The sequence below is a fragment of the Neolamprologus multifasciatus genome, chromosome 11 (assembly GCF_963576455.1).
Source record: "Neolamprologus multifasciatus chromosome 11, fNeoMul1.2, whole genome shotgun sequence".
NCBI lineage: Eukaryota > Metazoa > Chordata > Actinopteri > Cichliformes > Cichlidae > Neolamprologus > Neolamprologus multifasciatus.
In genome coordinates this window covers 15,377,007-15,389,499 of record NC_140449.1, presented here as the reverse complement: position 1 = coordinate 15,389,499, position 12,493 = coordinate 15,377,007, and the positions used below count along the sequence as shown (strand labels likewise).

Below are 12,493 nucleotides of genomic sequence, written 5' to 3'. Positions count from 1 at the left end.
AAAAATTTATATTTTCAACTTTATTTTTAGCAGCAGTGCACCACAAAGACTTTTTTTTATATATCTAAGAGAAACTTAATCTAAATTTATACTGATATCATCAAGACAAAACACAGGAGTCGGCAAAAGTCTATTTTCAAAAGGCTTTTACTCTTCCTTCTTAATGCAGTTCACAGTTGGGCTGGGAGACTGTCAAATGCAAAGGCCAGTGGGCGTCATCCACGTTCACTTACAGTGCAGCAGTGCAGAGGGCCAAGGCCGGCTCACTTCATGCAGAGCAGCCAGTCAAGAGGAAGGCCAGGCAACACCAAATGTCTTATTAATTTGCTAATTTGTTGTGACTGCAGGGCATGAAAAGCCCGTTTCCTTGCCATCTGAGGCCAAGAGAACCCAGTGCCATGTTACTTACAGACACGCACACATTTAAGCACACAGATTTTACTACCCACTATCTGGCCTACTTTCATGTGCGGTGGTGGGAATAAAGACAGAAGCACTCTTGATTACCTCCATGAAAGCACCACCAGGGGACAAGCATCTTACTGGCTACTGACTCGGCAAAGCTAAACTGACAGTAAACTAAGAATTATGGCTTACAAAATTAACAACCAGGGTGAGGAAATCAGGTGAATAAAAGTGCCGTAATCCAAATACAGAATATCTCTGACTTAAGCCACGGTCTCAAAACTGGAGGCTAGAAGTGCAATTCTGAGCACAGCAGAGACAAACAGCCCTGGTGCAAACAATATGTAAATATTCCTCATATAAACATGTGATAAATTTCCCACCATGACAGCAACCTATTTAGAAAATGATTTAATGTGAGTGTGACCAACACCACACAACAATAAACTTTTTGCAAACAAAACTGTTTTGGCCTTTGAGAATTCTGAGTTGGAGAAAACCAAAATTATAAAAGGAAAATGAGAGATAAATCCATGTTATTCCTGATCCAGCAACATTCAGAGTCAGCCACTTAATGCAGCTTTGATGTGCTGACTCTTACCTAGGGGTACGTGTCTGTGTCAGCAGATATGAGAACATGAAACTTCTTACGATAGGAAAAGAAACAAAGGCAGAGCACAAATATAAGTTGTGCAACTACATTTGTCTGACACGACTTCCCTATTGGGAATGCAGAAAATGTTGGGCGTACACACAGGGCAACGTGGCTGGATATCAACTAAAACTGTGTGAACTGGTCTGACGCTTTTTGAGAGAGTGACCGAAGCAACAACCTATGAGAGGGACGGATATCGCAATCTGACATCAGGTCAAAGTCCTTCATTTAGAATGTTTCTGGAAACATGCAACAAGGTTACCTTCACATCCAAAACTTCGACTATAGCAAGCTGTCAACCACACAGCAATGACACAACCAATGAAGCACATTATATGTGGATAAGGCTTTACTGGTGCAAGTTCATGTGCACAGGGTGGGCTTTAATTAATGTTAAAATTAATGTTTAATACAAGGATGTTTATGATGATTTTGTTATGTTAAAATAAAGAAAAAAAATTGTAAAGCAACCCTGAATCATTTTCTAAGATATTTAAAGAAAATTGCTTGAATACATTAATACACACATGCAGTCCAGTGATACTGTATATTAACACTCAGATTTTCTTACAATTATAATGCAAAGAATGACTCGATTCACAACCAACATTTTAATTTGCTCCACAAAGACTCCCCAGCTGTGTTACATGCTGCATTCTAGCCTCCCTGAGGTCAATTCACTTTTTTACCCGGGACTCTGGCACTTGAGCTGAAGGCCTTGATGGTGAGAGACCACAGTTAATCGACTTTCTTTCTTCCCGAAGCTGTTGTTGTACAAAATTATTATAGATTTGGAAAAAAATCCTTGCTGGGGCTCTTTTGTGCTTAGGGACTATAGGAAAGAGAAAGAAAAAAACAGAGTACAACAGCAGCTTCTTGAGAAACCCTGGCCTCCACTGAAATGCAATTTCACAAGCTCCTCAACAAGCAACGACCATCTATTTTGCTGCAACAATGGCTGTCCGCTTCTATACCCATTTGGCCGACCGGTGTGGGACAATCAAGTGGCAAGAAAGGTGACAAAAAGGTGACACATAATTTAAAGAAGCAAAGCTGCATGAAAGCTGTTGGTAGCTACAGTCCAGCTCGGCAGATCAATCCCCACCAACAACGGACTGTGGCCTGGCACTGTGCACAAAAAAAGGCTATTCCACAGACATACCGTATAGGTATATAAAACAAAACACGCAACACTGCTCACCTACAGTCTTTAAAAATGAACAACAATGTAAATTTGTCAACCCACCACATGTCTCACTTATGAATTCTCTGTACATTTCTTTTAGAGTCTGTGTGTAACACACACTATGTAGACACTTTTAAAACACTTCAAAGAATCTGAATTTTTCAGGTATGTAATGTACTTAGAGGAGAAAAGATATTCAGATTTATTGTGCCAGGAAGAGCTTGTGCTCTGTGCTGCGAAGAACACTTTGTGCCAGTGAGAATTCAGTTAAGTGTATTACTGAAACTTAAAGCCCTTTGTAGAGGCCAAGTGTATAGTATGAGCTGGAAGAAAATAGGGTATCTGCTTGACTTGAAAGTTATTTTTAACATTTGGTGTTGTGTGTATCTGTGAATGTGTGTGCATGTCCACTGAGAGTTAACACGCTCCAGCTGTTAGGATCCAGTTGCTCAGACTTGTTGAGGACCCTGGCTCCCACTAGTGCAGCACACAGGCCCAGAGGTGGTGAGACATACAGCAACTTAACAGAGGAAGCTAGGGACAGAAACGGATAGCGATGGAAAGACAAAGAACGACAGATCACAGGGCTAAACCCTGCGCAGCTGCGCTTGTTCTTCAGGGAACCCAGCCGGGGAAGCAGCGCTCAAGCGCTTAATTCCACAAATATGTGCAGTCATGCAATGTGCAAGGTGGGGGCAAGGGAGGGAGTGAGGGGAGAGATAGCTGCAGAATCAATCTTGCAACTTCCACAGCTATGGCTTAGATTGGGGACCAGCTTGCCTGGGCCTCAGTGGCTGGCCTCTGGCCACTGGCAACTGGGCAGCATGCAGCGGGCGATGCAGAGACGGCCTGAGAGACTGAAAGTGATGATGCCCACCACCCTGATCAACTACAGTCTGCTAGGAGGTCTTTCAGCACGCCAGCACAAAGCAAGAGATGCACACTGAGCTGAAGGTGTAGGTACATGTAAGTATTGAGAATGGGAGTTGATGTCTATATGGATGACTGACTTGGTGTGGGGTGGGGGGCTCAGGTGGTCCAAGTGAGGGAAAAGGACAAGTCTGAAGGTAGTAAGTAATGCTGGAAATACTGCAACTAAAATCCAACTCTATTCTACGTCTAGTTCTTAGTATTTCTAGTAAGTTTTATTGCTTTTAATGACAAGTTTGCTGCTCTAATTCAATTTTAGACCGACAGAAGGGTAGAAAGAATATTCTTCAAGCACTTAGCAGCATAGAAAAGCAAAACAAAACAAAACAAAAAATCAGACAAACATTTCACCCATTTCAATAGTGTAGGGTGTCTCTGCATGAAGAACAGTAGGTCAAACTTCACATGACCATTGCCAGCAGGGGGAGCAGGTGTACTGCAGTAGACTGCTGGAATGTCAGCCCTTCACTTAGAAGAATAACTTTTCTGATAGGAGCCCGTCTTATTTGTGGATCTGGCCACAACGCAGCCACTAACTGGCTCGTATACTGTTATTGTGCTATTGCCTTCTACTCATAGACACAAAACATAGACTGAGCAGAATATTAAGCAAATTATGTAACATGAGATGTATTTAACTAAAGAAAGGATCACCAGTTTAAAGGAATAATAAATCTTGAGCTAAACTGTAATTTGGCCCTGCCAGAACTGCAGTAAGCATGTACGTTTTGTATAACTGAGGCTTAATTTGACAACAGTGGATGGCCAGAAAACACCTTACCTGATGTTGCCTTGACAGAGTGCTTTTGTAAAAAGTCCAGGCTCTGAGCCAAAGCCTTCTTGTTGCAATGAGTTGAGAGCTCTTCACTGCATTCGAAACACCTGTCACAAAGAGAGAGGTTAATAAGACCGGGTTCATTTTACTTTAGAAACTAATAAGACAGTATTTAACATCAGAATTACTTGGCTAGAGTGGAAAGCAGTTTAGAAATCATGATTAGGGATGGGAATTGATAAAAATTAATTAGTGTTGGGGTCATTACTCAAAAATATATTACACATATTACAAAGAACACCTTTCTTAAAGTGTTCTTCTACTTAATTACACCCAGGTGAAAGGCATTTGTTAAACTACTCATTACGTTACTTTCATGTTACTCTGTAAAATGATCTGAAACGCAATGTCTCATAATTACCATTTAACTACATAAACCTACAGGCTACAGCCCCACACACCAGCACAAATCCCTATCCTAATAAGAACACACGTGATCTTTCTCTTAGTATTGATGTATGAACACAAATCAAAGATGAAAACCAGCAAAGAGACTTTAAACTGATCGTCACAGTGATTTTACTGTAGAAACATGAACAGGTAGACACGGAGGCTGAAGCCTGACCGCTCAGGCTCTGTTACCTGTTGAATTTAAGCAGCGGCTTCACCGCGAATAACTGCTTACTTTATCATGGTGCTGTTCTGGTGTCAGCATTTACTCAGCTTTAACATCCCATCTAGCTTAGCACAGTGTCTGTGAAAGTGCTTGTAAAGAGCCGAAGTTGTGTTAACAATATAATGCAGTTGTTTCTGTCTTGGAGCAGTCTCCACTTCATTATCGTGCTCTCATCCTTTTATGCAATAAAAATAAAAGTAATGTCCATATCCATGCTGTAAACTGTGACACTTTTTTCCTCCCCTGACACACAAACTGAAATCAGCTGACTGCAGCAAGAGCTCAAGATCTGATAAGCAGGATCGATAAGCAGGCAGACTAATGATTCCAAGGAATTGGACTACTGGGAGCTGGTTCTCGATTCCCATTCCTAATTATAATGGAGAAAAACAAATTTTATTTTATTATTTATGAGCCTAAAAGGATGTAAAATGATTTACAAATAAACAAACTGGTCTTAGAATTGTGATAGCCAGGATCAAAAGACTGCAGGTGCCTGTTGTTTTCTATTTGAGCTCACATGCTGGCAGCATTCTAACACATGCCATCGCAAGGTGACAAACAGGGCACCATTGTGTGCAGCCTTGGCTTCTTTTCATGACAGTTCACAATTAACTTCCTGGGTTTCTCACCAGGCCTTCCATGTGCTCAAACTGATGGTGATGCAGTGTGACTCTGGGTGGAAAGCCTGTTGATGCTTCACAACATGCTGGATCCCTGACTGGTTACAGCCCTGTAAAAACAGAAATCTTTGTTGGCAACCATAAAATACACTCTGGGCTCAGAACATTTAAGGTGCAACAAATCTTCAAGAGCACAGTAGGGTGAAAATCTTTATTCAGGGTCATGTTTAAACTTCCTCTTTTCTTGAAAGTTCCAACAGGCCTAACCACTTCATTATGGACATTTTCTTAATGCTTCACTAGCCGCGTACCCTAACCAACAAAACTGAATGCCTAACCCCAAGCCCAAACCTAACCATGACCTAATTGTAACCCTGAAACTAAAACCACATTTTAAGTCTCAAAAATGCCTTCAACCTCAAGGGGAGGGGCATTAACTGAGCATCAGAATGAAGAAGAATGATGATATAAGCGACTTTGGGCGTAGCTTGGCTGTTGGTTGTAGATGGGCTGAGTATTTTAGAAACTGCTGATCTATGATTTTCCCCACAAAGCCAAGGCAACAGTAACTCAAATAACCACTTGTTACAACAAAGGAATGCAGAAGAGCATCTCTGAACATAGAACACATCAAACCTCGAAGCAGCTGCGTTACAGCAGCAGAAGACTGTGTCTGCAGAAAAATGATGCCACAATTTACACGGGCTCACCAAAATTGAACAACAACAAAAAAGTAAATAAATAATTTAAAAACAAATTGGTTTCTTGAGCATGACAATGAGTTCATTGTATTCAAATGGCCTCCACAGTTACCAGATCTCGATGCAACAGATCAGGGCAGAATGTAAAATTAGCATTGTGGACATGCAAGCAGCAACTGTATGATACTATCAAATCAACAACGACTAAAGTTTCCAAGTAATGTTTCCAGCACCTTGTTGAACCTATACTGTGGAGAATTATGGCAGTTCTAGAGGCAAAATGCAGTCCAACCCGGCACTATTAAGGCACGTTTAATAAAGTGTCCAGTGAGTGTACACATGAAAGTAAAGAAACAGTCAAGTTCATACACAAATAAGAATTAAAGAAACTTGAATATGATAATGACGTTCTTACTCTGTTGTTTATTTCAATTTAGTTTAAACTCTGCTGCATCACATTTTGCTTTATTTACCATTTTTTTTAAAAACTTACCTGAAAACCACACTTTAGACACACCAGAATGTCCTGAGAGGCTGCTGGCTCGCCATCAATCATTGTCCTTTCCTTCAGGCACTCTGAGCATACCGACCACACACTCGAGAGGACTGATTTCTTTACTGAGTTCAGGTCCACTGCTCTACTCACATGCTGGCAAGTCAGTCCTGTTAACAGACAAGGTGTCTTGTAAGCAAGGATCCTTTTAATTGAAGATGAATTGCACTGATCCCATAAGAATAATGAATGAAACCTCACAGACTTTTCAACATTGACAAAAATACCCAAGAATAGTCTATAGGACTCTACCAAGTCAAAATTCATAGCCTTAACCGTAACAGTCCGGTGCCATGTACTGTTACGGTGACTTACCGCTGACTTCATCTGATGATTCCTCATCTCGAGGTTTTCTTGGTTTATTAGTCCGCTTAGTCATGTCGGCGGCTTTCAAGGAGAAGGGGTCCTTCAGCCGCATCTGGTGCTCTGAAAGCAAGAAGGGACAACACTGGTTTAGTTTTACACATTTAGGACACCCACCCATAATTTTGTTTATCCAGGTACTACACAACTGCTATTATTATTTTCTTCACAACAGAATGAAGTACTTTCAAAATAGCAAAAAAAAAACCCAAACCTAGTTTAGAGCAGGCATTGTTAAATGCACACACACACACACACACACATTTATTGTGTTGTCATTGTACTACAGCACAGTCCTACAGAAATGGGCCAAATCAAAACTTTATGACAGCATGTGTTTACATTCAGATAGCTATGCATACATTGAATCGTCAAGCACTACTTTGCTTCCAACAATAGTGAAAAAAAATTATATTAGGATAGAATAACTAATTATGTTTGCACAATTACACTCTTGCTTTCTCATATTTTATATATATTCAGTAAACTACTTTTCATTAAAGCAGTTGTTTTTTCCCTCCTTCATTTAAAAGCCCAAGCCAACGCCTCCTTACTGGGCTCTGACTCAACGAAATCCACTTTCAATACAACAGCACTAAAACAACAACAACAACAACAAAAATTCATTTATTTATTTCTTTTTTGCCATACCAGAATAGCCTCTGCTGAAGATTATTTAAATAATTAAACGGTAAATGCAATAGGTGGTTTGGCTGTTATAAGTTGGTGTGTTTGACGCTACTCTCAAGCTGGTGTGTTCGGGGCGATTAAATCAGGTGACTGATTTAACCAATCAAAAACTTTCCACTGCTTGTAGGTTTAAGCTGATTTTCCTGGTGGACTCCTTTTGAAAGAATTTTTACACCCTTTGCCTAACATGCTACTGACCTAAACGTTTTCTAAACTGCAAGAAATCTGGAAGCGAACGGTCACAATACCTACGGCTACATGATATGCCACTGCTAAATAAAGGCAGTAGGAGAAAATGAGAGTTTTTACGACAGATAACTCTATTAATGGACAACACCATGATTAAGAGGCCTTAACAACCCCGGCAGCCCGGTTTGGGTGAGAATAAGAGGCTCCTAACCCATTTATTAAGGAAATTTTCAAAATTAATTTATCTTTTTCATACTAGATTTAGCGAAAATGGAATATGTATTAACTCACCTCTTAAAGTTAGCTCCTATGTTGACTTTGTCAGCTAATATGAAGCCAACACTGAGATGTCAGCTCTTCCTGGGTTGCAAAAAAAGGCCAGCTACATTAGCTTGGTAGGATAAAAACTGAACTGGTGTGTTTTATCCAAAATTACACGCAGACATTATGGCTATTCAAAGAAAAAACGCGCAATACCGTCAACAGTTATCTCAATATCTTTTTGTTTCCATCCTTGACTTTTAAAACATGTGTCAAGCTTTCGTTAGCATTTACAGGCAGCACTAGTTACATGTGACGCACTACGGCAGCTCAGGTTGGCCCAATGCTGCATTCAAGTTGAGTGGGAAAATCTCTTTTTTACTAGAGGTAAATAAAGCTTGTTTCCCATCTTTACGCGTTTCCCAGTTTCCCATGGCGGCGAATGCAACATAAATAATGTTTTTTGTTTTGACTTGATGCACTTGTTTGATCTAATTAGGGGACATGATGCTAATTTGTTTTGATAAATAATATGTCAATAGTTTGACATATTACTTGTGGGGAAAGAATTTTGGCCCATTAGGATATCCGTACGTCTGCGCAAGCGCAGATAATTGTCGACATTGTGACTTTTTTCAGTTGTCCCACACAGATACCGCTTAAGTGAGGGTTTGTGTTGAAGAGCAGTGATAATTTAGAGTGCAGTATCTGGCTTTGATAATCACACATGGCCTTGAGAAGTTGTTGGAGACTTGCCGGTGTTGTCCCGCGGCTTTTATGGAATAATACAGTCCAGTTTGAAGCTTGCGTCACGGGAGGACAAGGCTCTGTGTCCAGCAGTGTCAGCACTCGCCCCGGTTACAAAAGTGAGGTTTAACATGAGCGACTCACTGTCATGTTTTGAAGGAGCTCATATACTGCATTAAGTATATTGTCTGTCTTGTTTTTAAACGCAGAGTTGCTGTTCCGCACATTCAGTTCAACGCCAGCGAGCACAGTCGTGAGTTATGAGCAGCTGAAGGAGCTCCTGGTTGGGCGGAAAGCGGTAGTTATAGATGTGCGAGAGCCCTGGGAGCTCCGAGAATACGGCTTTATCCCCGGCTCCATTAACGTCCCCCGTGAGTACTGCTCTCTCTACCTGCAACATTGTTGTCCGGCTGGGCTGCCAGGGCTGTAGACTTGTATACTAGTGTAGTATACTGCAGTTTGTGTGGGTTGGGGGTAAATAACAATTCGTAAATGTCCAAAATGAAGCAAACTCTTACACAGTTTTTATATTGTTCATAAAACAAACATCTGAAGGTGTGCTTTGTCCCCTTGGCTTTATAATGGCAAGTTTAATTAGGTTTGAAATGTGCTCAATTTGACATACAATTCTAAATGGAGTAAAACACAAGCAATATGAGCCACTTCATATTATATGGTACGAAGGGGGGCATTATTCTAAAATATTACTACAATGCTTTCAACCAACTGTTCTCCAGAGCACCAAACCCATCATATTTCCTTAACCTTTGTGTTTTTTGACTTTACAGTGGCGCAAGTGAACACTGCACTCCAGCTGGGTCCAGAAGACTTCAAAGAAAAGTATGGTGGTGAATTACCCCACCAGACAGATAACGTTGTGTTTACTTGTTTGGCGGGAATCAGGAGCAAGACTGCGCTGAACACGGCCATCACACTGGGATACAAAGAGTGAGATATCTGTCCTTGGCTTATGTCTGTCACCATCACTGGTTTCCACCTCGTCGTTATATTTCTTACTAGAGTTGGCCATTTTCAGTCACGAGAAAAGTTATCAGTATTGTGGTTAAACTTAGACTTTTATAGTTCCCATGAGACAGCATTTACTATAGTTGAGGTTATTGCCTTGTAGTTGCACAATGCTGTTCCTCCATGGAAGGATACCACATGTCCCACATCACATTTTCTATGTCTATGTGTCAAGTATTAAAATGCTGTGATTGTCTGGTGATGGTAGGGTCACATACAAATGCATGATTTTGTTTGAGTCTTAAATTATGAAAAGTCTGTGATTTCGTCAAAGCAAATGTTCACTTTTTTTCTCTTTTTTGTCTTGTTTCAGTGTTCGGCATTATTCTGGAGGATGGCAAGACTGGGTGAAGCATGAGCAGCATAATCAGTGATCATGGAGCTGGAAAGATATTTATATATTTATTTGAAGGTATTTTTGCAATTATTCGAGTTTAGAATGTGAAGTGATGGCGCAGCCTTGTAAAGGGCTTAAAAAAATCTTCATGGCTCCTTATTTCAATGTTAAAATCTCAAAGAGGTGAAACCAGTTTGCTTAAATCCACATCTGCCATACAATATTACTTGAAACCCCTCTTTAATTTCTCTCAGGCTTAACCTCCTTCTAAACCCTTTACAGCTTTTTGAAAAGAAGCTCAAAGAATATTCTGAAGTGCTAAAGATTAACTATGCAAATAAAGTCTTCCACTCCATAATGTGAACTATTTTATTATTTCCTGTTGACATATTGTAAATATTAAATTGCTCAACAGGCAGTGTAGACTTTGCCAATACTTAATGCATTTATTAATAAATGTACTATTTAATAAAGTTATCAAAGCTAAATAAACTAATATTTAACTTGAGTCTGTGTGTGTTTATTATTATTTTTATTATTTATATATTGGGCAGGATTAGTAGATGACCTAAGAGGACATTCGTTTAAATAATTCCAGATATAAATAGGCATAGAGAGGCTTGCCGGGGTGACAGCTGCTGGGGAAGTACTACGATTTACTGTATTGAAGGTCCTTGTCTAATATCCTGTATGAATTTGTCACCAACTCTCCACAGGTTCCTTCATCATCCGTGATAATAAATGGGTTTGTTTTCAGCAGAGAAGAATGTTTCCACTACAGTTTGCTGACCACAGCCATGGACCTTGTTCCCTATTCCTTCTTTTACAGCTTGAGCTGAAAGTCCCTGCAGAATCAGCAAATTTTAATCTCACCGTCTTGTTTAATTTGGACAATATTGTTTTAAGTTACTTTAGTTTATCCTAAAATTCAGCTTAATCATTGTGAGTGACAGGAAACTGGCCTCTAGGTGACTTTTCAGATGCGTGAGTAAATTATCTAGAAGTGTTTATTGGTTTTCTTTGGGGACATAATTGATAGCTTTAAAACATACCTGACATTGTTGTATCACCTCAGCACTTTGCAGGGATTTTTGTTTCTTTTATATTTGAGCTTGATGTTGACAGTAATGACTTGTATATAAAAATAAACTGTTTTTGAGAATCAGAAGTTTTTGTGATACAATAATATATTTACTTAAGATTTACATCTGTATCTATATAAATATTTCATTTTGATTGTATTAAGAGAGTTTCACCTCTCTGATACAGTTTTTAAATAAATAAGAAAATATTTATGAATTTTTAAGAAATACATATGAAAAAATAGTTTTATGAATACGTAAACATATTTAATACCATATATTGATGCATATATATTGTATGAGCAGTTCCATGGGTAAATTTGTCAAGAATTTGTGAAAAATTCTATTAATTGACAGCAAAGCTTTGCATGGTATTCAAGACAGAATAATCTTTTCACAAAGTTGTCAAAAATGAAGTTTTCACAGGACTTAATAGCTCTGTGAAAAACTATGTACATCCATATGGTTACTGGTAATTGGTACTTTTATGCAATGCACTTGATCAAATGATCATCAGCATGTGTGAACATCTCCATCAAAAGAGAAGTTTTGGCAGTTTGCTGGTCTGGAGCATTCAATACCACAAGCTTTCCAGGAGTGGACATCCTAGCAAACCCCCACCTCAAGGTCAGACTGCGCTCAAAAACTGCAAAAAACCCAAGGGTAACATCTCAGACTCTACAGGCTCAGTTAGCATGTTAAAGTTCATGACAGTTAGAAAAACACGGAACAAGTATGACTTGCTTGCAGTGGTTGCCAGGAGAAGGATAACATGGAAGATTAGGTTTACAAAGTTACATCTGAAGAAACCACAAGATTTCTGGAACAATGTCCATTGAACAGATAACACCAACATGGAGATGTTTGGCTATAATGCTCCATGCTACATTTTGTAAAAACTAAACACAATATATCAACACAAATACCTCAAACATGCTGCCAGCACGGTGGTGGATGGGTGATGAGCTGGGCTTGTTTTGCGGATACAGGACCTGGGTACCTTACAGTCACTCAGTGGACAATGAACTCTGTATACCAAAGTACTGTAGAGTCAAATGTAAGGCCGTCTGTTTGACATTTGAGGGACTGATAATGTCATACAGAAAACCACTACCTCGAGATACTCCATCTAGTAAAGGAGTATCTTAAGGTAGTCTTAACTTTATTTATTGACTAAATTTATTATTAAATAATACATTTATTCAATCAGTTTGCTGAACGTTCTCTGCTGCCACAAGGGTGTCTTTCATAGCAAATGCCACCACCCTCTAAATATAATATAATTATCTGGTAG

General features: G+C 39.5%; 2 protein-coding genes across 4 annotated transcripts in view; one reads left to right on the top strand and one right to left on the bottom strand.

Moving 5' to 3' along the window:
* The window catches only part of usp45 (ubiquitin specific peptidase 45), a 36,524-nt gene extending 28,190 nt beyond the window's left edge, over window positions 1-8,334 (bottom strand). Inside the window, exons 1-5 of one of the 2 annotated variants that reach the window (XM_085177053.1) lie at window positions 8,038-8,334; window positions 6,820-6,930; window positions 6,445-6,614; window positions 5,260-5,360; window positions 3,958-4,058 (exon numbers count right to left, since the gene is read on the bottom strand). In XM_085177053.1, coding sequence (XP_085033179.1) covers window positions 3,958-4,058; window positions 5,260-5,360; window positions 6,445-6,614; window positions 6,820-6,922 — 475 coding nt within the window. In that variant the 5' untranslated portion in view covers window positions 6,923-6,930; window positions 8,038-8,334. The remainder of the gene's footprint in view (window positions 1-3,957; window positions 4,059-5,259; window positions 5,361-6,444; window positions 6,615-6,819; window positions 6,931-8,037) is intronic. The other variant, XM_085177052.1, reaches the window with a different exon arrangement.
* A 129-nt stretch (window positions 8,335-8,463) lies between these two features.
* Window positions 8,464-11,290, top strand: tstd3 (thiosulfate sulfurtransferase like domain containing 3). 2 transcript variants are annotated; one of them, XM_085177060.1, is made up of 5 exons: window positions 8,464-8,873; window positions 8,964-9,125; window positions 9,543-9,702; window positions 10,094-10,192; window positions 10,834-11,290. In XM_085177060.1, the coding sequence occupies exons 1-4, from the start codon at window positions 8,735-8,737 to the stop codon at window positions 10,152-10,154; spliced, it is 522 nt and encodes a 173-aa protein (XP_085033186.1). In that variant the 5' UTR covers window positions 8,464-8,734; the 3' UTR covers window positions 10,155-10,192; window positions 10,834-11,290. The 2 variants fall into 2 exon arrangements, with proteins under 2 accessions (XP_085033186.1, XP_085033185.1); XM_085177059.1 differs by lacking the exon at window positions 10,834-11,290 and having other exon boundaries at window positions 10,094-10,625.
* Window positions 11,291-12,493: the final 1,203 nt, after the last annotated feature.